Here is a 26,281-nt window from a genome sequence, read left to right on the forward strand (position 1 = left end):
TAAGGGCTATTTGTTGGGAGGGAACCCTGCCTCGATGTTAGTCCAAGTAATACTTAAGTTTGGATAATATGGAGCTTCCAAACTCTGTTTGTAGGTCTTTTCTTCCCTCTCTTAATTGCCTAGGGCCCCAGTATTCCTAAACTTTTCCCTAAGTGCCCAGTGCATCTACCTGTGGGGCCCCAGAGACTTGCCTTCTAAGGACAATACTCCAGGCTCTAAATCAATAACAATTCCTCACAGTTATGTAATACTTTGCAGCTTGCAGAGAACTTTCATACATGTTCCCTAATTTTGAGCTTCATATCAACACTAAATTAGAACAGGTATCAGACTCTATTTTCAGATTGGCAAACTAAGGCAAACCAGGGATATTAAATCGTTTAAACATGGCTGGGAAGTGCAGAACCTGGCCTGACACTTGTCTTCTGACTCTAAGTCCGTCCAGGACAGACCTCTTTTGACCAAACCTTAGAACATTTTGTCCTGTCCCAATTCCTTTACAAAAACATATCTATCATGTGTTCATCCTTTTTCAACAAGCCATTATCTTAGATGATGATAACTATTCCTTGAGAATTTATAATAACTGATAATGATAACATGGTATTCTTTCTGTGATGACAGCATTGTAACCAAAGATTCTGTATGTCACAGGCCAAAGGGCATATATCTGGGGACATCCCAAATCATTCCATATAGGTAGTCATCTTAGGGTGAAACCAGTCCTCATTCTGTTTTTCAAGTGTTTAGGCTCAAAATGCCCCCTGACTTAGGAGCAAGATACTGACACACTGATATGTTAAGAATAAGATGTTCTATTAGGCAATGCACAAGGCAGGAGAACACTAATATTGTGTTCATCTCGCAGTTCATTTTCAACCAGTGAGAGTAGACACTGTTTAAAGAAAAACAGCACCTTGTGACCACCCTCTAGCCTTGCCCTAATTTTTTTAGGCTGACTTTTAAAATACTCAGTGCCCGGTGGCCATGTTGCCTTCGTGACTGTGAAGAGATGGAACGACTAAATTTAACCTTATGTGCAAAAATTCCTGGAGGGACATCACATTAATCATGTGTGACTTAATGTGAGTTAGGTCATTAATTCTGGCCTAGTGACATCTAGGTAAAAGCTGACCCTTAACAAAAAGACACACCAAGAGGACAGATTTAATACACAGAAGACAATGGAATAAATCAAGCCCTAAAAAGAGAAGGTACTGTGCTGGGTGTTGTGAAAGAGAGAGAGAAGAGTCAGATCCAGGCTAAGGGGTACCCTGTGCACAGGGCAGGAAAGGCAGGAGTTGGCACTAAGCATAACAGAATAATGGTCTCACCTTCATGCTTGGGGCAGAGGTTGGGGGGCAGTGTCACCTGCCCCTGGGAATGGCAAGGCCAACAAAATGAGTGGTATGGAGCCAAAGCCAGTGTGGCACAGAAGTTAAGTGCTCTGGGGTGGAATCTGGCAGCTGACTTTGAAGCCTGACTCTGCTACTTATGGCCTATGTGATCTGAAGTAATTTACCTACCTCTCTGAGCCTCAGCTTCTTCCCACAGGCAATAAAGACCATAATATCACCCCAGTGTAAAGCCCTTAGCAAAGTACCCATAATTGTCAATTATTATTATTAGGCCAAGGAAGTGCTTCAGAAGGAAAAATTTTTAAAAAGCACTAACTCTGGGCAATTGTTCTCTACAGTGTTTTCCATGCTAGCTAAAACCTGGAAACAACTTGCCTGATAATTAAGAGCTAAGGTGATTTACCTATTTGATAAAATATTCTGTAGCTGTAAAACATTTTAACAATGAAGACTATGTAACAATATGGAAAAGTACTGGGTGACTCTGAAGGACAACAGACTGGAGACGTGGTCCTTACGGTGCAGTTAAGGAGCCAAATATTTAACGATGTGAGGTGTCACAGGGTTAAAAGTTAAAATAACTGGAATGGACTAGGAGTGATTTGTAAATCTGTGTATGACAGGGAGGCCTGGATAGGTCAAGAAAGAGTTACGGAGTAGGCAGGAATTGAGCTGGGCCTGGAAGAATGGACAGAATTTGTGTCAAGTATGGAAGAAAGGCTTCACATGGCACAGAAGGAAGAGCTACTTGTGGAGGGAAGAACACTCGGAGAAGAGCTAGGAGAGTCGAGAGGAGAGGTTACATGTCAGGACAAGGTCATAAACTGGGGTCATACTCAGGGAGAACCCTGAATGCCAGGCTGAGTTGTCTGAACTTTACGCTGTAAGTTCTTTGAACAGGGAGGAAGCAACTTTTGGGGAAAAACTGGAAACCTGGGATACTGCTGAAAAGCAGTAATCCCTCATAAGGAGATGAGGGTCTGAGCTTTGGGACAAACGTGAGAACTGGAAGCAAAGGTCTGAACAAGGACCATTTCAAATGTTGCAGCATTTCTTTCTTTTGTCTTTCTAATTCCCATGGCTTCCCCCCTCCCCTACCTGTTCTCCAAGTTCTTTTCTTACTGACTGCTATGGGCTACCAATTTCTACTGACCTAGAGCTCTCACCAGTTCTTCCCATCCCCTTAACAGGTGCCTGGTCATGCCTCCAGGTCCTCCTCTGGACCAGGCAGTGTGGAAGGAAGCATTTGCTGGGAAACAATGACTAAGACCGAGAAGGGAAAGACCTTTCTCTCCCAGCATTTCCGTCAGTCACTCCCCCCACGGCTGGGATGGGGCATGATTTTCTCCTACTTAAAACCAAGAAACAAGAAGGAGTGCGCCTCCGTTTCCAGTGTGCCTCCAGTCTTCCACTCCAGCCCGCAGCACTGTGCAAACCTCAAGAACCAATATTTGAAACAGGCAGCTGCAAACCTCACCTTTTCTCGGGAGGTGGTGCAGCAGCGAGGGCTGGCCAGCATTCCTTACAGCCAAAACAGCTTTGACCATCTCTACGATGCAGACGGCATCATCCAGCCTCCCCAAGTCAGGAAGCCCCGAGCTGAGAAGCCCGTCAGCTTCAAGTTCCTGGATTTTTCAGGTCCCTCAGCAAGGGTCACCTCCCAGGCTATGAAGACGGAAAGCTCTGCCAATCTTAAGAAGCTGAAGAAATCAAAGCCAGCAAGCGCAGTCCAGGAAGCATCTGGTCCTCTCAATCTTCATCCAAGCAGGGAGCTAGACGTGCTGGATCTGTCACTTTCTCCAGATGTCTACCTGGAGGAGAGGGAAACCTGGCTTCCCCCTTCTGAGAAGGAGGCCAGAGCATGGCAGGCTGTCGTGCTGGAAAAGCTTAACAAGCGCACTGCCCGATGGATCCAGAACAAGAGTCCTCTGAGGCCTGGGGTGTCCCCCAGTAAGTGGCAGAGCTTCTTGCACCAGCAATACGACTGGAGCCACATCCGGGATGAGCTCACTTCCTCCAGCGACCTGGAGCTCTTGAAACAGCTGGAGGAAGAAGAGACAGCAGAATTTGAGGATCGAAGTGTCGTTCTGCCCACCCAGGAGGAAAAGAAGCCAGAGCTGCTGCTTCCTGTCTATTATAGGTAGACTGGCTGGGGCCTCGGGCGCGCCTTTGAGAATCCCTGGCTCCCCTTCAAGGACTCCTGGGTGGCCTCACACTCCTTATTTCAGAACACACTGTCACATTAACCTCTTGTGTTTTCCACCACCAACCTGCTAAGATTTCCACAAAGTAAGGTTTCGCAACCTCGGCACTCCTGAGGTTGGATAATTCTTTGTTGTGGGGCTGGTCCTGTGCACTGTAGGATGTTTAGCAGCAGCCTACTGCATGCCAGTAGCACTCTCCAGGTGTGACAACCAAAGATGTCTCCAGACACTGACGCATGTCCCTTTGAGGGACAAAGCTGCTCCCAGCTGAGAACCACTGCCTTTAAAGGAATGGGTTCTCAGCCTTTCCCAGCAGACTGAGCCATTCTGCTGTTCCAGGTACTATCCAGGTGCTCCTAGAAACAAATCCATGGTGGGAGTGAGGAAGGCAGAGACCTCATGAGGTTTGGTCCTGCCTCAGTCTGAATAAGGAGCCAGTGTGTCAACTGACTCGAAAACTGACTGGCGCAGGATGGAGAACTAAACAAGCTTAGAGAAGAGGATAACTGCACGTTTCTCACATTGCTTCCTTTTCATTTATAACTCTAAGGAAGACTGGAGCTATAACATCCCTGATTCCTAAAAGTGAACTAAAGATAAGTGGAAACATTTATTTATTCATCTATTGGACAAATATAAATTGCATTGCCACCACTTTCCAGGCACTCTGCAAAGTGCTGGGAATACAATGTAAATGAAACCGACACGGACCTATCCTTTAAAGAGCTTACAGTCTGTCCACTAAACAACCACACACATAATAGGTAAAGTGAGGTAATGTAGGAGGTGGGTTCCCTTCCCCAAGTCCATGCACCCTCTAAGGGCACCAGTTTTAAAGCTACCCGTCCCCCCTTTTCTCCCCATGTCACTCATTCCAAGATTGCCCAATTACTTGCCGCAAGTGCAGACAGTTGAAATCACACCTGGCATCAGTAAGACTGCTGAGGACATCGATGGAAAGGGGAGCATCTACCAGCCCCCAAGGCAGAGCCACTTCCGACAGGTGAATCCCCGAGCTGGAAAGTTTGCTTACTCCACAGACAACACCTTTGAACAGGAGATTTACTTTGGTAATGGAGCTTGGGCCCTGTAGTGGGGGCCTAGGGGGACATGGAGCAGGGAGGTGGAAGGTAGCTGGGGGATAACACAGTCATGGGTGTGGATGAGAGGCCCTGGATGAACCAAGTGTTCATGTTGACACTTCCTGGTTACTAGCACATGAGGTTTTTTTTGGGTTTGTGGGGTGGAGGCCGGGGACAGGGGGTAGGTATCTGATAGGAAGGAAACTCTTGTTCCTCTTTCCCCTCTCTCTATCGCTTTATGTTTACTAAAGAGGTAGTGGAGGTAGGATTGCAAAGTAAGCAAGGTTCAGCTTTGGGAACAACCTACCTCTTCTCTGTTCTCCCTTCTCTCACTGAGATAATTCCCCCAATGAGGTGCTATGTTGGAAAAAACAACCACAGGCTCTGGAGATCTGAGCTTAAATCCTGGCTTAGCCCCTTCCTACTAACCTTCAGCAAATTATATAAGCTGTCCAAGCCTTACATACCTTATTTGTAAAACAATATTAACAAAAATGCACTTTAAGTAGACAAGAAATATAGTGCTTCTTGCCCAATACCCATGAATGTCTACTACCTTCCCCTTCCATCCTGCTACCCTTTAGATGCCTGGGCTTCCAGGATACACAATCTAGGATTGCACGTTCCAAGCTGTTTATTCTTCCCTACCCTCATCTTGTTCCGAAACTGCTTTCAACTGAAAGTCTTCTTAAAATGTTTAACAAAATTATTCAGACAAAGGTATTTATGACTGATAAGAGATGAATTAGGTAACCCTTCATTAGTATCTAGCTTTTCATAGCGGACAATGCCTGTAAGTTAGGTTCTGACTTGGCTTCCAGGCTTTTATGAGGCCACCAGGTCATACTTCCAAGCAACAGTCACCTTCAAGGGATGCCCCCAGAGCATGGTAGTCATGAGTCCTAGAGGCTTAGAGTAGGGCAAAAGGAAACTCGGTTGATCCTGGTGACCAAAAACCCAGGAAGAGAGGAAGGAGGCGGGTTCTAGGGACTCATTATTTATCTGTTCACAGATAAAGTCCAGATCATCCACCAGATTGGTGCAAAGAGAGACCAAATTTTCCTGGAAAACCTCAATCGATACAGCAAGCAGCTATCTAAGGTCTTCCCTGAAACCCCAGAAAGGTGGACTTCCCAGCCAGTTCCTGAATCATGTAAGCACGAAGCTGATAATGGGGGTAAAGGTGGATGTAGGGTTAGTTCTTTAAGGTCCCTGTTTCATAGGCTGGGACACCACCAGCATCTAGGTGAGTCCCTTCCTACTAACTAAAAATCATCTCATAAAATTATAAAATACTAATTGTAACAGGAAAAGCCTTTGTGGCCCATACAGCTGAAATGAGATGGAACTTAGTTGTAACCAAGTGGTTTAGGGCCAGTAATTCCTAATAAGACAGATCTCACCTTAATGCTTCCAAATGAAGTACATCAAACCCCTGATCTAGCACTCTGCCCTTTTTCCTTGGGCTGGCTCTACCCTCCCACTCCATTCTCAGGCCCATACCTGCTTCAGGCCCTAGAATCAACCTGTGTTTCAAATTTCTGTTTCATGAGTACATCATCCTTCATTCTGTAAGTTAGGTAACGTAGAGGGAAAGGAGTTAACCAAGAAATAAACTTATGAAACAAAAAGTGCCCATCCTCGGGCTTCCCTGGTGGCACAGTGGTTGAGAGTCCGCCTGCCGATGCAGAGGACACGGGTTCGTGCCCCGGTCCGGGAAGATCCCACATGCTGCGGAGCGGCTGGGCCCGTGAGCCATGGCCGCTGAGCCTGCGCGTCCGGAGCCTGTGCTCTGCAACAGGAGAGGCCACAACAGTGAGAGGCCCGCGTACCGCAAAAAAAAAAAAGTGCCCATCCTCCAGAGACTACGTCTCCATTCCCCATGACTCTTTTTTTTGCAGTGTCACCGTTCAGATGGGCCCACTGGTGTGCAGAAACTAGCAGCAGTAGTGAACCATTCTTTTTCCTACCAGCCCCAAACCTGTCTCTAGTGCTGCCTGGCTCTAGAGGCAATAGCCACTAGAGCAGAGGAGGTGCTAATGATGGCAGATGTGGGCAGCTTCCACCAAACTCACACAGCCTCCTCCTTTGTTGAGGGCTACGATTATAAAGCAGTGAAGAAAGCATGTAGCAAAGCCTTGGGTTGGGTCTTAGCAAGTCACCTCCCAGGGCTTCAGCTGCCTCATTAAAACTGAGACACTAATCATTCCTATAGCAAGGCACTCGTAAACACTTAGCAGCTTATAGCACCATTCCTCCTCCCAAATTAAAAACATTAAAAAGAAAACAATAAATTAGGAATTAATGGCCAATTACATTCTACTTTAAATGGCAATATATCAAGTATTGAATTTTATGAGCAAACGTTGTTACATATAAACATATTTATATTCCTAAAGATTTATTAAACTTATAAAAAGGCTTATATGTATCTCAACTTTTCTTCCCCAAATTTCTCTGCTCCATCATCATGGCTTTATCATGTTTGTAGTCAGGACTTGTCATAACTCCCTATGGGACTTGTACTCAGTTTCCTACATAATCACAGGAAAGTTGGCTCTTGACAGTTTTGTTTTGCCTTAGTGCTAGCCAGGAATAGGAATGTGATGCTGGCTGGGAACACACGCTTAGGGCAGTGGGCAGAATACCTCATACTGCTGCCCCGCACAGCTTGCAGGCCTGTGAAAGGAGCCAGGCGCTGGACAGCTCTGCCCATACCGGCCAAGGATCTGCTGCTGCAGGTGGGTGAGGAGGACATGCCCACGAAGACCAGGAGACTGAAGAAGCAGGCAGAGTCACTGAAGGAGAATGTGACTTGGGAACTGGTGGTCCTGCGGAGGATGCTGCAGGAATGGAAGATGGCCTGGGCTCTAAGTGAGTGAAGGGGGTGGGGCGGGCGGGGGTCCTGACATATCAGCATGTTATTTGTGAAGGAGGAGGTTCTCACCTTGGACTAGTGTTTCTCAGTCTTTGAAAATCCATCCCTCTCTTGTGAGACATAAAAATCTGGTTGCCTCATCAAGGTTAGACTAGAAAAGAGCTTTTCACACAATGACAGCTGCATTTATCTAGATACTTTTTGCACGGGCAGGTTTTACATCAGTAATTTGTGGAAACTCACTATGCTGAGAACTCTTCACAGGCCGAGACCCTATCTTACTGACCTCTGAAACTTTACACTCAATAAGTGATGCGTGAAAGAAAGGGTGAAATGTGCTGCCCAAGCAATGGAAATGCAGTGATCAAAAGAAACTTCAGTTGGCCGTGGTATATACAACCCTTTTCCAAAATTCATTTGTAAATTTGGGATTATCATATATTTACTTTGCCTTCAGCGATATGGGAATAGAACGCTGAGTGCCTGGGACAGAGGAAGGGCCCAGCAAGGAGTGTTGAAAGCTGCAAGATTTGAGGACTCAAGGGCTGCTGGCTTTCAGAACATGAAAAACTAGTTTAGTTAGTGCAGGAAAAAGAGAGGTGATTCATCACATAAACTGGTTCAGGTAAACAAAAAGAGAGTTGAAAAAGAGATTCTGAGTAAAAGCTACCAGTGGGGAGCACCTACAGGTGGTGGGAGCACTGAAATAAAAGCTCCAAAGCTATAAAGAGAGCAGTTAGCAATAAAAGGAAGAAGCCCTTGAAAGCCAGATGGAAGAGCCCTAGAAGTCAAGGAAACCTAATGATAACCACAACCATTAACATGTGAGCCCTTATTATCTTGCAGGCATTTTGCTAAACACTTTGTCCAGTTAACTCATTTAACACTCAACGTAACTCAATACAATGGGTTCCAGCATTATTCTCATCTTACAAATGAGAAATCTCAAGCCCAGTGAGGTTAAGTAATTTGTCCAAGGTCACATAGCTAGTAATTGCGATTCCAAACCAGGTATGTCTGATGACTAAGTCTCCTTAACCGCTATGTTTTATTGTACCTAACTATTTACCAGGTGATAACAATAAAGAGTTATTTAAGCCAAAAAAAAAAAAAAAAGAATATAGGATGGGATTAGGAGTTTTGTTTGGGAACTACCTAAGAGGGTACATGGATCATCAGAGAAATAACTTCCCTCAGGACAGGACTCCATCTCTGGAGCCCTTTATTCTTCTGAACTGTTTTGCTTGAATTGTCCTAGGGGAAGGGGACTTCTTGTCACCTGCCTGCAGCACAATATCTAGCCCTAACCAGGTGGTTCTCTTCTAATTTTCCTCCTCATGGTAGTCATCGAGTGGCACCATAAGACAATAGAGGGCCTGCTGCAGAGCTTGGTGGACATCCATGATGACGTCCGCATCCAAGCCATCATCACTTGTGCCACAGCTGCTTTAGAACGGCCCCGTACTGCCATCAGCCAGGGGGACTCAGGTGAGAGCCAGAACTGGACTGCTTGAGAATATAAGCAATTCGCAGAGCCATAGAAATTTTGAACTGGCGGAGACCCTGAAGCTTATCTGAGATCATTTCACAAAATGGAAACCAAGACCCAGAGACTGGCCTGAAAAACCAAGACCCATCTCTTATCAGCAATAGAGATGAATTTAAAATTCCTGACTCCTAGTCTAGTGCTTTTTGCATGAATTTCATCACCCTTTGATGATCAGTAGCTTACAAGTAAGTTCACATTGTTCTACCTTGAGAGATCCCATTCATAATACCCAAAAAGTATGTGTATGTGTGTGTGAATGCACACACTTTTCTCCCGACTCCACTTTAGCGCTTCTTTTGACAGCACATCTCAAACTCAACATGTCCCATACTGAACTCATCACCCTCTCCACAGACCCCTCCCCACATTCCACATCGCAATCGGCATCCCCACAATCCATGCAGTTTCTGAGCTAGGACCCTGGGAGTCATCCTGGATAAAATCTTTCCTCTTCCCACAACCGATCGACGAATAAATTCTACAGATTCTGCTTCCTAAACATTTTTTTTATTATGAAAGCAATATAAAGTGTCATTATCAGTCAACACAGAGGAGTATAAAAAGAGGTGGGACTTCCCTGGTGGCTCAGTGGTTAAGAATCTGCCTGCCAATGCAGGAGACACGGGTTAGATCCGTGGTCCAGGAAGATCCCACATGCCACAGAGGAACTAAGCCCCTGCACCAAAAATACTGAGCCTGCGTGCTAGAGTCCACAAGCCACAATTACCGAGCCCACGCAACTACGGAAGCCCGTGTGCCTAGAGCCCCTGCTCCACAACAAGAGAAGCCACCGCAATGAGAAGCCCGCGCACTGCAACAAAGAGTAGCCCCCGCTCACCACAACTAGAGAAAGCCCGCACGCAGCAAAGACCCAGTGCAGACAAAAAAATTTTTAAAAAAAGAGGTGATTACCTTCCCCCAACTCACTTCCCAGTCCCAATCCCACCCCCATGCCATTCCGCAGGGTAACCAATGTTTAGTTTGGCATTCCACCATTTTCCCTATGCTTTTACAAACATATGCCAACATACATGTGAGCTTTTCTATTTATTACAAAAATGAGTGTTGAATTTTACCAGCCATTTTCTAGTTTCTTCTCCTTTAATTTGTGGATATAATGAATTCTGTTGTTAAACTCTTGGAAAAAATCCTAATGGATCTTTCTTTCACTCCACTGGGTTTGATTTGTTAATATTTTAGAATATTTTACTACATTTATAAGTGAAATCGGTAGTTTTGTGTTTATTTATACTATCTTTATCAAGTTTTAGTTTTTACTAGCCTTTTAAAATGAATTAAGGACTTGGCCATTTTCCCCAATGGTCTGTAATCTTTTGAAAAAGAAATGTCAATAGTTTTTTCTTTGCTAGCAATAAGCAGTTTAAAAGGAAAATTTCCCATCTACAAGAGCCAGAACTGTAATCTACCAAGGAGCTGGCTTAACAAGACACAGGACCCAGATGACAGAAACTATAAAATGCTGCTGAAAGGACATAAAACCAACTGACTTACTAACCCCCAAGTACCCTCTCAGATACCACCTTTTGTGAGAAGCCTGGGCTGATACTTCTTCCTTCTCTGCTGATGGTAGCATCTTTTTAAATTTTTTATTTATTTTTAATTTTTGGCTGCGCTGGGTCTTCGTTGCTGCGTGAGGTCTTTCTCTAGATGCAGCAAGCGGGGGCTACTCTTTGTTGCGGTGTGCAGGCTTCTCATTGCGGTGGCTCCTCTTGTGGAGCATGGGCTCTAGACACATGGGCTTCAGTAGTTGCAGCACACAGGCTTCAGTAGTTGCAGCACGTGGGCTCAGTAGTTGTGGCACAGGGGCTTAGTTGCTCCATGGCATGTGGGATCTTCCCGAACAAGGGATTGAACCTGTGTCTCCTGCACTGGCAGGCAGATTCTTAACCACTGCGCCACCAGGGAAGTCTGGTAGCATCCTGATATTATTCTGCCCTAACATTTATCATTCTGTCATAATTGTCTGTTTACTTTTCTGCCATCTCTACCAAACAAGGAACTTCTTAGAGGTGGGAACTAATTTTATCTCTACAAAGTTGTCAGGTTTTTAAAGTTTCATTTCACTTATTTCCTGTCTTCTGAGTTCCAGATATGGGCATTTTAACTCCAGGTTTTCAAATTTGCTGCTCCCTCTGCTGGGAAACTCTACCTCTCCCTCTTTACCTGATTAACTTCTATACATGCCCTTCAATTTTCAGCTAAGGTATCACTTCCTCTGAGGAGTCTTCCCTGCCCCACCACCCAGACTTGGTTTGATGTCCCTGCTAATATGCTTCCACATGTACACATCCTTTATTTTAAACGCTTATTTCCTTGGGTATTAAATGGGATGATGTATGTTAGTGCCTGGCACATAGAGAAAACCTTCAATAGGTGGCAAGAGATATTATCTTATCCCCAAATCTTCCACATACATTAGAGAATACCTTTGTCTTTCCCTTTCATGTGATCCCTTTCCTGGGTGTCTAGATTTTGATTTGTCTTGTTTCCTCCCCACAACTTCCCAAAGAAAATTATCTTACTCATTATTTCTTGAAATAATTGACTTCTGTCTGTTCCCCTGAAATGCACATATTTCCACCTAGCCCATTCTTAACAGATGGCACAGTGGCCCACAGTAGTAGCAAAAAGGACAGATCAGAAATTCTAAAACCTTAGCTATAGAACTAGCTCTGCCACATCTTGGGAGGTCAGTTAACCTCTCTGAACTTCAAATTCCTTATCTATAAAATGAAACTAGTTGTGGACAAAAGGTTAACAAAACACTTTCCCCTCTTACTTGAGAAATGAGCTTTAGTTAAATGCCTACCTGTTGTCCCGATAACCTGATAAGGATAGGAACTATCTTTGCAGGCAACATTGCTTATGATAAAAATGAACCGTGACTGATAAATTACATCTGGACTGGGAAGAACTGTAAGTGAAATATACACGCCTGAAGGAGGCACCATCCTTTGGGCTCCCATGAATGCTGTAACTTGTCAAAGCATGCCCTTTGAGGACCTTGGAATTATATCTATGGAGTTGTTCTATAAAAGAGATAATAACTCTGGTGGAACATAAGACACATACCCGGGGATCGATTCCATGCTCCTGAACTGTCCCCAGAAGGCTCCATGGAATGCTAGACAAACCACCTCAAGAACTCTTGCCAAAAGGAACGCCTGATGCTGTCCTGTTGGCAAACTATGCTTCCATCCTATTTCCTTCCAAAGATTAGTGCCATGCGTGGCCTATGATAGTCTTGTGAGACTGTGTAGTTAAACCTGAAAGGACTCCTGCAATACACATATTTCAGGTGAGCTCTGCAGTCATACCTGCCTTGCCTACTTCAATGAGGGTTAGAAGACTGAATGAGATAATGAATATGAAACACCATATAAGCAGCAAAGCACTACCTAAATATATTTGCTATTATTATTAAAAATACAAAAATATTTAAATAGGTTGATTTTCATCACTAAAACTAATGGTGATGGTCACCATAGCCTAGCTGGAAACATTCTCCTTTGGCTTGAATATAGCTCTTTAGAGGCCAGATGATAAAGGATTCGGAACAGGAATACCCAGCACAAAAGTCAGCCTTAAAATCCTGCCCATTGTAGGGGCTCAGCTAAACTCTAATTATATTAAGAAGCAGTAAGCATGTGCAACTGAGACTGAGGTTGGCCACCATGTGACTACAGGAAAAAGTTCTGTTTCAGAGGAAAGCAAAGGGGCTAGCTAGCACCCTCTTACTGGCTTTCTTTTGATTACAGACAAGGAAACCGTCAAAGCTCCACCTATCCAGGACTTGCCAGAGGTTCTACAGGCCCCCCTAAAGGCTGCTCTTTGTGACAAGAACGCCAGTGTGCGGATGGCAGCAGCAGTATGCCAATATGCCATGCAGTCAGATAATCTTCTTGCCCGGGAAATCATGCAGACTGCCCTTTTGAAGGGTGAGTAACTCCTTGTTACTTTTGACCTGGAAATATGGGGTAAAGAGAGGACACCTCACCATCAGCTTTTCCTAATCCTTTCCTCTCCACCATCATGCTCTATGATGTCTACTGTATTGGGTCTGGGCTTCCATTTAGATACTCAGAGATTTGTTCTTCCCAGGTACTTTACAAAATAGGTACACTGCCACCTAGTGGTACCTGGGCTAAACGTTTCATAAGTGCATTTGAACAGAAACCATGTCCCCTTTCATAAACCAGATTTTCAATTGAAAAGATAATGTAATATTAAAGAATACGTTCTAAAAATTTTTTAAATCACTACTTGAACACATCTTGCTTCCAGGCATCTTGAACTTACAGGCATTGTCCACAAGCATTGCTGGAGTAATACAAGCAGAAAGGTTCTGTCAGATGATAGGCCCAAGGTGCCCAAATGCTCTGTCTGAAAGATGTACCTGCTCCTTGCGTGGCGGCAGGGGTGGAGGACAACTGGCTGACCAGTTTGGCCTTCGGCACGGAGATACTCAACGATTTAATTCATCTGTCTTAAGAAAGCCTCCACTCCAGACTTCCCAATCTCTAGTGAGAGGGACAACTGTATCTCTCACCCAGGCCGGAAGTGCCTTCCTGCTGTTACCTAACAAAAACATATTAGGATTTGACTTTGCAGGTTAAGATTTTCAGTCTATATTTAGAACCTTGATACAATCCATTTAAATATGATTTAAATAAGGGATTGAATTTTGAGACAGGGGGCAGAGGGAAGTGAGATATCAGGCAGGTAGCAGCCTTGTGTACCAACCCAAAGGCTGCTCTCTCTATGGGGAGAAGAGATCGCCATTCTGGACTCCTTTTTCACCCCACTGTGGCAGGTAATAGCGTGGACAGCTGGGCTGCAGCTCAGTGCCTGGCTCTGGAAGGTGCTGCCACTTACCCCGTGATTACGAGGATCCTCCATCAGCTGTTTAACAAGAAGAATGAGGACACTGAGCAACAGTCTTGTATGCTCTTGAGCCATCTAAGTGCAAAGACAGTATGTGTCCATTACGGGGTCAGAGAAAGAAACCGAGTTTGGGGGGAACAATTGGGTCTTTGAGGTCGGTGCATGTAAGGAACTGAAAATGCAGGTGGTTGGATAGGGATCATCTCAAGCACAGGTAAAACCGGACTAAGTGTGGGTGAACCGGCGTGTATACAAGGAAGAGTGACAACAGCTAGCTGAGAAAGGTGAGAAAAGTAGGCTGCAGATGGCTTCTAACTGTGTAGGCAAGGAAAGTTGTGATATGCAGAATTTGCTTCTGCTAGAAGTTTACCACTGAAAACTACACAGACCTACAATTCTGTTTACTTCCAGTAGAAATGTGAAACTCACAGATTGAGGCATATACAAATCATTTTAGGGGGAAAGATAGTTAAATTAAGAAGAGAAGGTCCTAGGAATTTTCTGTTCAGATTACTAAATCTGTATATTGTTCCCCAGAAATCAGTTGGCTTGGATGGAAGAGTGCCCCATTGTAAACCCACTCTCCTTTGCTAGCAACGGGCATCTCATGTGTTTGTGACATTAACTATGCTGGATGCCAGGTTAGGATATAACTTCTTCAAGGCCCCATCATCTCTAAAAGTGATCTTGGATATCCATACACGTCTTCCATTTCCTCAGACCCTGATACATACCATGCTTGCCGTGGAGCTGAATAGCCATCAATGGAAAGACCGGATTGTAGCCTGCCGAGCTCTCTCCCAGATTGGTGGAAATGTCAATGTGGTAAGCCTTCTCTTCCTGTGTTTCCAGGACAGAAAGTCTAAGCAAAACTGAGCTAGGGAGCTCTTCCACTTTTTGCTGCTATCTAGTATCCCATTCTTGCCACACAGATCTCTGTTCCCATACTGCTACCTCTTACTCCTAACCCAGAATTCTCTTCAAATGCCAGCATATCGTTCTATTACTTAAGACACTGCTTCTCAGCCTTGTGGCAGTCCACAAACTGTTTGTAACCTACCTACAATGAAGTAAGCAAGAAAAAAAAAAGTGAAAAGTTTAGAAACTTTTATAGTAATTTGACATTGCCTCCACATCAAGGTACTTTTATAAGTATCAGTCAATACTGTCCCTACTTTCAAAAACCTGACATTAGAGTTAGAGTAACAAGACTAACATACACAAATGATTCAAGAACAAGTGATAAATGTAATGTACTCAAAACTTTTCAGAGAGAGATTAGTGTGGGCTGAACCTGTCAGTTAAAGTTCTGTGAAGGAAGGAGTGTGGGTCAGCTGAGCAAGACTTGGGACAGAACTGAAAAAAAGACTTCCAGGCACGGGAAACCCTGACCATCATTTAGGCTTTCACCTGACCTCCTTCTTGCCATTATTTTAAAATCAACGTCAGCTGTCCAAATGGGATTTTTCCCTTCTTCCTATGTGCCACTATCTTTTCCTTATAACACTAAGTAACTCCAAAATGGCCCAGAACACTGCCATTCCCACGAGAAGAGAGCACCCTCCATCTTGACCCTCACATTTTGATGTGGGAAGCACAAAACCTGGCCATTCAGTGTAATCAGTATAATTCTAGTCTGGGTTAATTCTGCCTCGACTGCCATAGTAGTACCCTGCTGCTAAAGTCTTGGACCAGCAGCATAGGTATCACCCGGGAGTTTGCTGGAAGTGAAAAATCTCACCTCTGGTCAATTCAATCAGAACCTGAATTTAACAACACCATTTTAACAACATCTGATTAATTTGCACATTCACCTCCTCAGCACTTGTTACTCAGGATGGCCAACTGAAAGTAAAAAGCCATGCAGAGCAAGCAGGGGACGGGGTAAAGATGAGAACTTCACATCAGACTGCTGGGGTTAAGCAATATGTCCATCAGTCCTTTCACTCATTCAGTAAGCAAGCAGTTTCTGACCACATCCTACATGCTGGGCAGCATGCTACCACTGGGGATGCAAAGATAACAGAAGTAGCTGTAAAGTATTATGGGGATTTCCTATTGCTTACAGAAGGCAGAGGAGAGTTCACTGAGGAGATGCTTTTTGAGTTCAATCCTAAAAGAACAGGAAAACATCAGGTATCAGATAGGGGTGGAAAAGCGAGATGTTTCAGGCAGGGAGAATAGCTTTGGGCACATTACATAATCACCAACTAGTAATCTTCGTCCCTTTCCCTTTGAGAGATGTACTAACACATAGGGTGGCCAACTGTCCTAGCTTGTCCAGTACATAGGACTTTCAGTACTAAACCCAGGAAAAGTCCCAGGCAAATTGGAATGAGTTGGTCACCCTACTAATGTATCACTTTCAAATTTTAAGAGTCTCAAATACAGATATAATACAGTAGTTTAAAGCGTGAGCTTCGGGCTTCCCTGGTGGCGCAGTGGGTAAGAATCCACCTGCCAATGCAGGGGACATGGGTTCGAGTTCCTGGTCTGGGAATATCGCACATGCTGCGGAGCAACTAAGCCTGTGCACCACAACTACTGAGCCTGCACTCTAGAGCCCATGAGCCACAACTACTGAAGCCCGCATGCAGCTACGAAGACCCAGCACAGCCATAAATAAACAAATAAATAAATAAAATAAATTTATGAATAAATAAAGCATAAGCTTCAAAAACAGGCCTGGGTCTGAGTCCTGGCTCCAGCACTCAGCAGGTTAACCTTGGGCAAGAAATCTAAGCCTCCATTCTGTCACCTATAAATGGTAATATCTGCCTTATGGGATTGTTTGGGAGGATTACGCGACAGGTAGAAATACTTATTAGCACAGTGCCAAGTACAAAATGGACTTGGTAATAAATGGTAGCTAATTATTACACCTCTGTGTAGGATGTGAAACATAAGTTGATCCAGCTGATGTTGGGTGACTGGAATAAGAAAGTGAGACAAGCAGCTGCCCAAGCTCTGGGGCAAATGAGCCTTGGGAAAGAGGTGCATGACACAATCAGGTAAGACCTTGTCAACATGGAGAAAGAAGCTTTTTTATTCTTAAAAGTGTCCAGGGAGCCTGGGCTCCAGCCAGCCAGCATTTGTTAAGCTGCTCTGTCTGCTCAGCACTGTATAGATCCCATTGCAGAATTTTTTTGTTTTTAATAAAATAAAACATTAACAGCCCCTACAGACACTAACAATGTAGCTAAGGGAAGAATCATTAACTGAATGCCCACTAGGTGTTAGGCACTGTTTTAGATGTTTGAGAGTTCAGATGTATGCCATGATTCTGATTATACAGGCAAGATACACAAATGCCTAGCAAAGTCAAGTTTCATGAAGGATGGGTAAGACTACGTAGGCAGAGAGAAGGTAAGACCTTCCACACTGGGAGCCAAATACAGAAATGAACATGGCACATGTGAGGGCAGTGGGGAAGAGAACTTGACTGTAGCAAGAGATCCATGTTTAAAGTTTCCTTTATTCAGTCATTCAACATAGTTTAGCGCCTAGCATACTCTAGGTAATAGGGATTCAAGTAAATAAAACAGTTGAGGTCTCTCTACCTGGTGAAACTTAAATTAATGTGCATAAGGCTAAGTAGGAAAGGGTGGGAATGGATAATGGAGAGCCTACAGAAGCTGGATTTTATCCTGAGGGCACTGGGGGTGGGCGTAGGGAGAGGGACCAAAAGTTTAAGGAGGGAAAATAAAAGCACCTGTGCCTTACAGAGTCAAGCTGGGCCAAGGAAACTCCCAGGAGCGTGTGGAAGCCCTCTCCCTGATTCGTGGGCTCAAGCTCATGACCGCCAAGCTTCTCCCAAGCTTTCTGAACTGCTTCTCTGATGACTTCACGGCAGTTCGGCAGGCAGCTTGTTTGGCTGCTGGTGCCCTGCAGATCCACGATAATATGGTGAGTCAAGGAGACATGTACCCATCTTACCTGATCAACCCAAGAGGGCATTACCCTGTGCTTCATTCGTACATAGCATACTCACCATTCTGTGGGGACACAGAATGAGAGATCAGAACCAGGAAGGTGAGGAGATATATAGGCCACACCAACAGTTTGGACCACACTTAGCTCCAAGCCAGCCTAGACTTCACTTTAGAGCACACCCCTGAATCCTGTTCTCACCTCAGTTAACTAGCTTCTCATTACATGGGTGCTGATAGGCTTAGGGATCGACTCCAGTGAATCGAGTTATAATCCCTAGTTATTAGTGGAAAACCTGATGGAGGTATTCAAAAGAAGCCTATATGGCCATAGATCTGTGAGCTGGGAAAATCAATCTACAGACAGGAGATAAGAGCACTCTGCGCCTAAGCCAGTACTTCTGGCTCCAGCTCATTTTTTCACTAGATTTGATAGAGGGCCACTTTTCCAGTTAAAGCACATTTAGACAAGAGGGGTCCCTGTCTCTGGTTCATTCTTGCTCTGATTCTCTCCACTCAGCACTGCCTTTTATCCATCCCAGGTCCTTGAATGCCTTCTGAATCTCACACAGAGAGATCCCTGCTGGAAAATCAAGGCCTTTGCCATTCGAGGTATTACAGGAGTGGCCCCAGCTCCTCAACCTTCCCGTATTTTAGTATAGATGATCCCCAGAACCTCTTTAGGAAGAGAGTAGAGCGTAAGGGAGGGGATAATCACAGCTTCTCAGAAGTTCCTTGCCTGAGAAATTAAAGATTATTTTCTTGTTCTTTTTAATTTTTAGTTAAGGCGTCTAGGTCTATGTCAAACGCTTTAAGGCAAAGGGCTGAAAGGACAATCCCTGCCAACAGAGTTAGGTATGAGTTCCAAGTAGGTATCCACTGTTGGATATACTTGCTTTCTCTGGAGGTTTCAACCATAGGACTCTGTAAAAGTCAGACCAGATTCAAGACTGCTACAAACCTAAAATCCTGCCCTCAAACTTCCTAGAGTTTCTTTTTAGGGATTTTTGGCATTGTTTCTCTCTGACAGTCTGGCAGGTCCCTTTAAGAATCTGCCCTGGGTTAAGCTGTGAAGTAATTGTGCCTTCTTTCCCCATTACCCTGCCTTGACTAGGTTGGTCTTCTGAGTTATCTATCCCATATCTCATTCCTAGATAAATAGGTAAATTAGTATATTCTCACATCCTAATGGACAAGGATGGCATGGAATTCCCCCCCACCTTTCTGGGAATTCTCTGGGGATAATGTCCTATTCTAACCCATTCCTAAAATTCTAATGGTAATTGTCATCTAAAAGGGAAGGTAAAGACAAAATACTTAGTTTAGTATTTGCAATATTTAATTGCAAATTAAATAATTGCAAGTGGTTGCCTATACCTTATTATTATTATTTATTAATAAGGCCATTTCTGGATGCTAGGATATAGCAAGCTCAATCTTAAGTGACAGTGGAACACGCTGCGCTCTAATCTCTGCAGCTTTGGGACAAATTGGCCACGTGAATCCCCAACTGATAGACTCCCTGCTCTGGGCTATACACTATGAAGAATCACCAGGTGTACGACTAGAGGCTTGCCGTAGCATCCTAGCCCTCAAACTTCAAGGAGACCGAGTCAGGGACACCTTCCTAGACATGCTGCTCCTAGAGAACCATGATGCTGTTCTAAAGTAAGCACTAACCCTCTGGTTCCTGCCGTGACCTCTTTTACTGCCAACTCTCCCAACCTTGTTAACAGAGTATGTGCCTGCCTTTCCAGGCTGCTTAATGGCTGTAAAAAGCACAGGCTCACCTGGGCCATTCATCTACTGAGCAAGTGGGTAACAGAAAAACTGGCCTGAATTAGATTAAAAGTCAAGCTCATGTAGTTTACATACTTGTTCATCATCCCAGGTGGGTTTTTTTATTCAACTAACATTTATCAAGTGCCTACTTAGTGACGATAGGCTTTAGCGTCAAAAAGACCAGGATTTGAACCCCAGCTCAGACATGTGCTAGCTCTGTGAGTCTGGGTAAGTTACTTAAATTCTCTGAGCCCATTTTTTCATGTATCAAACGCAGACGGCACTCTGCCTTATGGGTCTGTGGTGATGAGTAATGAGATAACATGTTAGTACCTGTCATAAAGGTGTTCAATAAATAATATCTACTAGTACCTTCAAGTATATCATCTCAAAAACTACAGAACACCCCTACAAGCTAAGCATCATACAATTTTTGCAAATAAAGCTCAGCAAAACTGCAGTTAGGATTGGAACTTAGGATTCTTGTCTGATTCCAAGTCCTGTATTTTCCACCTCCATGCTTTAAGGATAGGAAGAACAGCCTAAGAAGTCCTTCTTACCTTTCAGAGAAATTCACCATGCAATGAAGATACTCAACTTAGAAAATGAAGGAAACCAAGAAATGCTTCAGAAGATCAAGAACAGGGTAGATAAGTACAAGCTATGTTTTCAAGAAAAAATTCAGGGCTCTCAAGGGTTCCTCAGACCCCTTTTTCCCCCTAAGCATGTACGTACCCTCTTCCCCAACACAGAAATACTTTCTACAGCCCCAGATACAATATCTCACTTGAAGATACAAAATACATCTGTGCAAGATAGGATTATAAAATCCTACTAGTAAAAAGTAAAACAAAGCAAAAATCCCCTTAGGCCTGTCAAGTAGCCCTCAAAATCAGCTGTTTCTGAAATATTGTTTCCTTTCCTTCCCTTTTTTCCCCCACCATCCTCTAAACTCAAGTTCTTTCTTTTTTGCAGATAGGCATAAAGAAGGAATGAGGGACTGGAATAGGCCCCCTAGATTTTTTTTTTAAATTAATTAATTTTTTGGGGCTGTGTTAGTTCTTCGTTGCTGCGCAAGGCTTTCTGTAGTTGCTGCAAGTGGGGGCTACTCTTCGTTGCGGCGCACGGGCTTCTCACTGCGGTGGCTTCTCTTGTTGAGGAGCATGGGCTCTAGGCACACGGGCTTCCGTAGTTGCGGCTCGCCGGCTCTAGAGCACAGGCTCAGTAGTTGTGGCGCACGGGCTTAGTTGCTCCGTGGCATGTGGGATCTTCCCGGACCAGGTCTCAAACCCATGTCCCCTGCATTGGCAGGTGGATTCTTAACCACTGCGCCACCAGGGAGGTCCCTAGATTTTCTTTTTCCTTCTAAACTTTCCTTAATTTCTAATCTGGGCTCTTTCACCAAAGGAACTCTAGCTGAACAGGTGGTTCTAATTTTTCAAAGCTGTTAGAGGAGATGAAAAATCGAGGGAAAAGGACTTTAAAAAGGCAAAAGAGGGCTTCCCTGGTGGCGCAGTAGTTGGGGGTCCGCCTGCCGATGCAGGGGACACGGGTTCGTGCCCCGGTCTGGGGGGGGTCCCACATGCCGCGGAGCGGCTGCGCCCGTGCGCCATGGCCGCTGAGCCTGCACGTCCGGAGCCTGTTGCTCTGCAGCGGGAGGGGCCACGGTGGTGAGAGGCCCGCGTACCGCAAAAAAAAAAAAAAAAAGGCAAAAGATTCTTCATATGATTCACAAAACCAATTTCACGTCAAGCAAGCATTTCTTAGCAGATTCCTTTCATCATGTCCAAAAAGCTAAAGTAAATTTTTCAATAACAGATGTGAAAAATGTCCAACCAATATCACCAGAGAACAATGTTCTCAGGCATTTACATACCACCTAATACTAATAAGCATGATGCAATGCTACTTTATTAACGCTTTTTGATGATTTACAGCCTAGTATAGTTGTTTTTTTCAACATTTGTTCTGATTCAGATTCAAACACTAAGCCAAAAGGAACTGTTGATACAGAAAATATTCAAGATTGAGACAGTCATAGGAAAAGTGAAGGAGGAAGCAAAACGTGTTTACATGCAACCCAAACAAGGGCAAAAACCACTGAAATTCCATACTTTTCTCCAAGAAACTTTTCAGGGTAAGTTTTCTAGGGGTGAGTCCTATGCCTTGACTCCTTTAACAAGCCTTTTTCATGACTGGATGTTTGGGGACTTAGTTGTGAGCCCTGTAGGATGAGAGCCAGGAAAGGACACTTTCTTTTCTTCTTGGCCACCATCCTCTCAGTCCTTCTGTTATCGTTTCCTTGTCCCCCTCCCCCAGGCTCTGATTTGCTATCTGCCCCTTAAAAAAAGAATGATGTAATTCTATCTGAACCAATTTGAAAGTTAGGTCAAAAAACGGACGCCTTAGAAAAACAAAACAAAAAACTGCCGTGTGTACGTCTGGTTAAGCACTCAGAAAAATCCTTGAAGCTTAACCTTGAATAGTAATATTACCTCTGGAAAGTGAGATTATACGTACATCTACGCTTTTGCCAACTTTAAAAAAAAAACGATTTCATAAAGTTCTCAGCTTTACATAACTCAACCTATCAGTTACGGTGAAAGGATCTTAAAAGTTCCAGATACAACCTAAATGATGAGGTGTAGACATCAAGCTGTACCAAAACATACTTACAAAATCAGTGTGCCCAGGCGCAGCAGCAGCCTCAGGTCATTCAGCCAGCTGCCCACCAGCCACCACCCCAAACCCAGGTCTTCTGCTTCCAAGTCCAGTGCTCTCTCTGGTACACCAGGCTCTTTTCCACCAACCATGAGAATATTCACTTGCCAGATTTGGGGAAGTTTCTTCCAACTGCCAGAAAAAAATGAGAGTGGAAAGTAACTTGAACACCAGCCTTCCCTCATGGCCAGCTTGCTACAAGTTGGCTGACTGAGGCCTATGACAGCACAACTAGGTGACATTCTGTCTCTTTGGGAGCAGTGCCAGCCACTGATGCAAGCAAGCACTGAGCAAAACCCTAATACACTTTTAAAAACATAATATACTCAAAACTTTTCTAATAGGATTGTGCTGTTTGGGGTTCGAGTAACATGATTAAAATGAATCAATTACCCCCAAAGTTGCAGAATTGGCCCCAATCCTACAACCGTCCCAAGTTACCTTTCACCTCAGCTGTTGATTTTCCCTATCAACCTCCCTCCTCCCACGTTTCTTCAGACCATGCCACATAAGAATCTAGCCCTAGAAAAAGGAAAACATTCTCTGGCATTTTAATAACTTTTCTAACTTTCACACAGACTCACAGTAACAAACAGGATACTGACCCCAACCCTCCCCCCAAACTGATGAAAGAGAACTCAAACGAAGGATGCAAATTCCAAATAAAAACTTCTAATGTCTCAAGCAGAGTAACACAGCAAATGCCACACAGTACACGGAAGCCTGAGGGTGATGATGAAGTTGGTACTCTCAAACGATCAGGAATCAGGGTTACTTCAGAACAAGCTCCTTCTTCCACCTCCAACTTCTGCTTTTACTTTTGTGCCTAGATGAGGTGGTGTTTCCTAGAAGACCGTCTGAGTTGTGTGACATTGAAGCAGTCATAAAGGTAAATGTAAGCACAGTCATGGTTATTAAGGTAAGAACGAATTTTCCCCCCAAAAAAAGTGGTGGTGGTAGGAGAGAATCACTACTGTCTTGTTTCTGGCAATCAAGGAGTAACTAGTTCAGGTTAGAGGCATCTTGGTGAGCAGCAGCCCCTTGTCATATAACATGGTCGCCAGGGAAAGCTGGTCCTCCACACTGTCGCACGGCAAGTCCGCTACCCTCACAAACTCTGGGTAGGAGCGGAGCAGGAGTTCCATGGCATCAGCTTGCTGGGGGTATATCTCCAAGCACTTGGGCTCTTCCAGATGATAAACTCGGGAGTTTTCCACTGTATAATAGAGAAACAAATGGCCTCCCTCACCCACCAGCCGAGCTATACCATCCTGAAGCATGTGCACTTCTGTTTCTGTTGTCAATTGGGCCCCCACGTTTACGGGTTCCCCAGCCTCCCACCGAATTGGGAGCCCATAAACGCTTAGTGCCCTCTCCCTCTCAGTCAACACTGGGGGCAGAGAATCGTGGATGAAGTCTTTGGCTCTCTGGTCAGCCACAGCATCGACAGGGGCAAAGTGTCCCAAGCGGGCAACCAAGACCCGCACTTTCTCCATGAAAGCAGTTCTTCGCGGATCCTTAGACTCCGAATGCTGGGCCCCCATGTAATCCATAAAGTCTCGGGGCAGTCCCCTACGAAACTCCACATTTTCCTCCATTGCAGCCTGCACTGCCAGAGGCAGTACGGCCTCCAGGAAGTCGCCCCAGGTATTGCGCTGGTATGTGGACAAGGTCAGGTGCAGAGAGTGCACTCCATCCTGGCATTCGGCTTGGTGAATGAAGCCTCTGGGAAAATAGAGCAAATCTCCAGGTTCCAGCACCGTCTGCAGCACCGGCTCTCCTAGGTCGTCCTGACTGAAGTTGGGGCTGGATGTCAGGGCTAGTTCCTCGGTCGGAACCCGCGGTCGGTAGACCCGCCAGAGTTTCCTACCTTCCAGCTGCAGCACAAAAGCCTCGATATCGTCGTAGTGGGGGGCAAAGCCCTGCGAGTTGGGGGGCGTGAGGTAAACGTTGGAGCCTGCCATGCTTCCAAACTGCTCCTGGAGCACAGCCAAAAACTGCCACACGGTGGTGGAGAAAGCCTGCGGACAGAGGAGGCGCAGGGAGCAGCCGGCCCTGTACAGGGACCACGCGGCGGCGGGCAGGGCGCGGCCAGGTGGGTTCAGGGTCTCGCGCCGCCCACTGATGTAGCGCGCGGCGTCCAGGTGCTGCCCAAACTGCACCTCCTCGTCGCGCAGCATTGAGTCCAGATCGGCGGTAGAGAAAAGACCCTGGTAGTAGGTGTGGTCCTGCCGCCGCACCAGCACAGCCTCGCGCTCCCATAGGCGCCGGTAGAAATGGTCGGGCGGCATGGGCGCGATGAGCCACTCGAAGAGGCGCGCCGCCCGCCGCCGGCTGCTGGGGATGCGGTTCAGCTCAGCCAAGACGCGCTGCAGCGGGGAGTCCCAGGGCAGCTCCCCACCCGCGCTTTCCCCCTGCGGCCCCGACAGCGTCGCTGGAGCCACGGACGGCGGGGCGGCCGCCAAGTGCTGGGCAGAGCACAGCACGGCCGAGGTCTCCACCAAGCGCGGCGGGGGGCCCGAGGCCTGCACCAGGCGTGCCGGCAGGGCGGATGCCTCCACCAGGCGCGCCGGCGGGGTCTGCGCCTCCACCAAGCGCGCCGATGGGGTCTGCGCCTCCACCAGGGCGCGGGGAGTCTGCAGGGATCGGGACGCGGGCGAGGCCTCTAACAGCTCCGCGGGCCCGAGGTGGCCGTACGGCTCCCGCCGGGTCACATCCGAGAGGGCCGCCGCCCCTCCAGCCAGCGGGTCCCTGCGATCGTCGACCATCGACTCCACCCTCGAGTCCTCCGAATCCTCGCTCGGCAGCGCCTGGGCCCTCAGCGCGGCCATCCGGGAGGCGACACTTCTCCTCAGCTGCCTTCGGATCTTCCTGGGCCTCAGGGGCAGGGCCAGGACCGACCCGCTATGTGGCTGTGGCTGGCGCCGGCGCCTCAACCGCCCGCGCCTCGGCAGCCCAGCGCTAGCCCGGAGCCCGTCCATGGCCCTACCCTCTCCCGAGCCCAGCGGGAGATGGCGAGAAACCGGCTCAGGCAGTCGGCTTCCGCAGTGTACTCTGGGAAAGGGGTGGGCCTCCAGCCGCCTCTGGGTTGTCCCCGCCCACCATTTTTCCGCCGGCGCCTCCGGCTGGCCCCTTTAGAAAATGTTAATTCAATGCATGGCTTCCCGCTAGAGCGGCGGAGTCCCTGCCAAATTAACACGAATTCCATATTTAGGGGGCAGTTTACAAATCAAGTTGCCAAGGACTCCAGGAGAAAGAAAGTTAGCTACTGAACTTTTTCCTTCTAGTGTCTGCAAATTGCAGTGTTCCTCGGGAGGTCCCCGTTTCTGAAAAACACGTTCCCCAGCAGCTTTGCATGAGAAAGCGCACAATTCTTGGTTTCAAGGAATGCCCTCAGGCAAAGTTCTAGGTTCAAATTTCGATCCACCTGGGTCTCTTTACAGACTGATTGAAGCCCTAAATTCCTCCGCCTAACTTCCCTTCCTCCCCTCTCCATTACAAATTTTCAGTCATTGCTCTCTCTCTGAAAATGAAGCTACAGACTTTTCTACTTTTATTCTTTTTTTTTATTTTATTTTTTTAATTTAACAAATGTTTACTGACTAGTAGGTGACAGACATTGCGATGGCATCGGAGTAACAATCATAGACAAGACAACGAAACAGACTATCACCTGCCTTCATGGGACACGTTTCAGAGGACACGATCAACCTGCAAGGAAATGCACACTTTCCTTTTTCTTCCCTTCATCTTTGCTAGTTTAATCCAGCTCAAACTTGAAGTTCATCTCCAAGGCTACTTCTTAATTAAACTGGAAAGGAATATTTTCTGACTTAATAATTCCATATTCAGTGAACATATGCTGACTCTACC

General features: G+C 45.8%; 2 protein-coding genes across 4 annotated transcripts in view; one reads left to right on the forward strand and one right to left on the reverse strand.

The window, feature by feature from the left end:
• The first annotated feature begins 2,545 nt into the window (after positions 1-2,545).
• HEATR4 (HEAT repeat containing 4) overlaps positions 2,546-26,281 on the forward strand; it is a 35,144-nt gene continuing 11,408 nt past the window's right edge. The window contains exons 1-15 of the mRNA XM_060004271.1: positions 2,546-3,498; positions 4,442-4,632; positions 5,657-5,797; positions 7,315-7,518; positions 8,867-9,010; positions 12,851-13,030; positions 13,906-14,066; positions 14,697-14,801; positions 16,869-16,987; positions 17,702-17,882; positions 18,448-18,517; positions 19,384-19,573; positions 20,255-20,333; positions 21,665-21,824; positions 23,239-23,297. Coding sequence (XP_059860254.1) covers positions 2,618-3,498; positions 4,442-4,632; positions 5,657-5,797; positions 7,315-7,518; positions 8,867-9,010; positions 12,851-13,030; positions 13,906-14,066; positions 14,697-14,801; positions 16,869-16,987; positions 17,702-17,882; positions 18,448-18,517; positions 19,384-19,573; positions 20,255-20,333; positions 21,665-21,824; positions 23,239-23,297 — 2,865 coding nt within the window. The 5' untranslated portion in view covers positions 2,546-2,617. The remainder of the gene's footprint in view (positions 3,499-4,441; positions 4,633-5,656; positions 5,798-7,314; positions 7,519-8,866; positions 9,011-12,850; positions 13,031-13,905; positions 14,067-14,696; positions 14,802-16,868; positions 16,988-17,701; positions 17,883-18,447; positions 18,518-19,383; positions 19,574-20,254; positions 20,334-21,664; positions 21,825-23,238; positions 23,298-26,281) is intronic.
• RIOX1 (ribosomal oxygenase 1) lies at positions 3,308-25,402 on the reverse strand. 3 transcript variants are annotated; one of them, XM_060004250.1, is made up of 3 exons: positions 23,014-25,402; positions 22,364-22,540; positions 3,308-3,400 (listed from the first exon to the last, which is right to left on the reverse strand). In XM_060004250.1, exon 1 carries the CDS (start codon positions 25,387-25,389, stop codon positions 23,416-23,418), a length of 1,974 nt encoding a protein of 657 aa, XP_059860233.1. In that variant the 5' UTR covers positions 25,390-25,402; the 3' UTR covers positions 3,308-3,400; positions 22,364-22,540; positions 23,014-23,415. The 3 variants fall into 3 exon arrangements, with proteins under 3 accessions (XP_059860233.1, XP_059860234.1, XP_059860232.1); XM_060004251.1 differs by lacking the exon at positions 3,308-3,400 and adding an exon at positions 4,553-4,609; XM_060004249.1 differs by lacking the exon at positions 3,308-3,400 and adding an exon at positions 17,758-17,861.

This window comes from Delphinus delphis, chromosome 2 (assembly GCF_949987515.2).
Source record: "Delphinus delphis chromosome 2, mDelDel1.2, whole genome shotgun sequence".
NCBI classification, from domain to species: domain Eukaryota; kingdom Metazoa; phylum Chordata; class Mammalia; order Artiodactyla; family Delphinidae; genus Delphinus; species Delphinus delphis.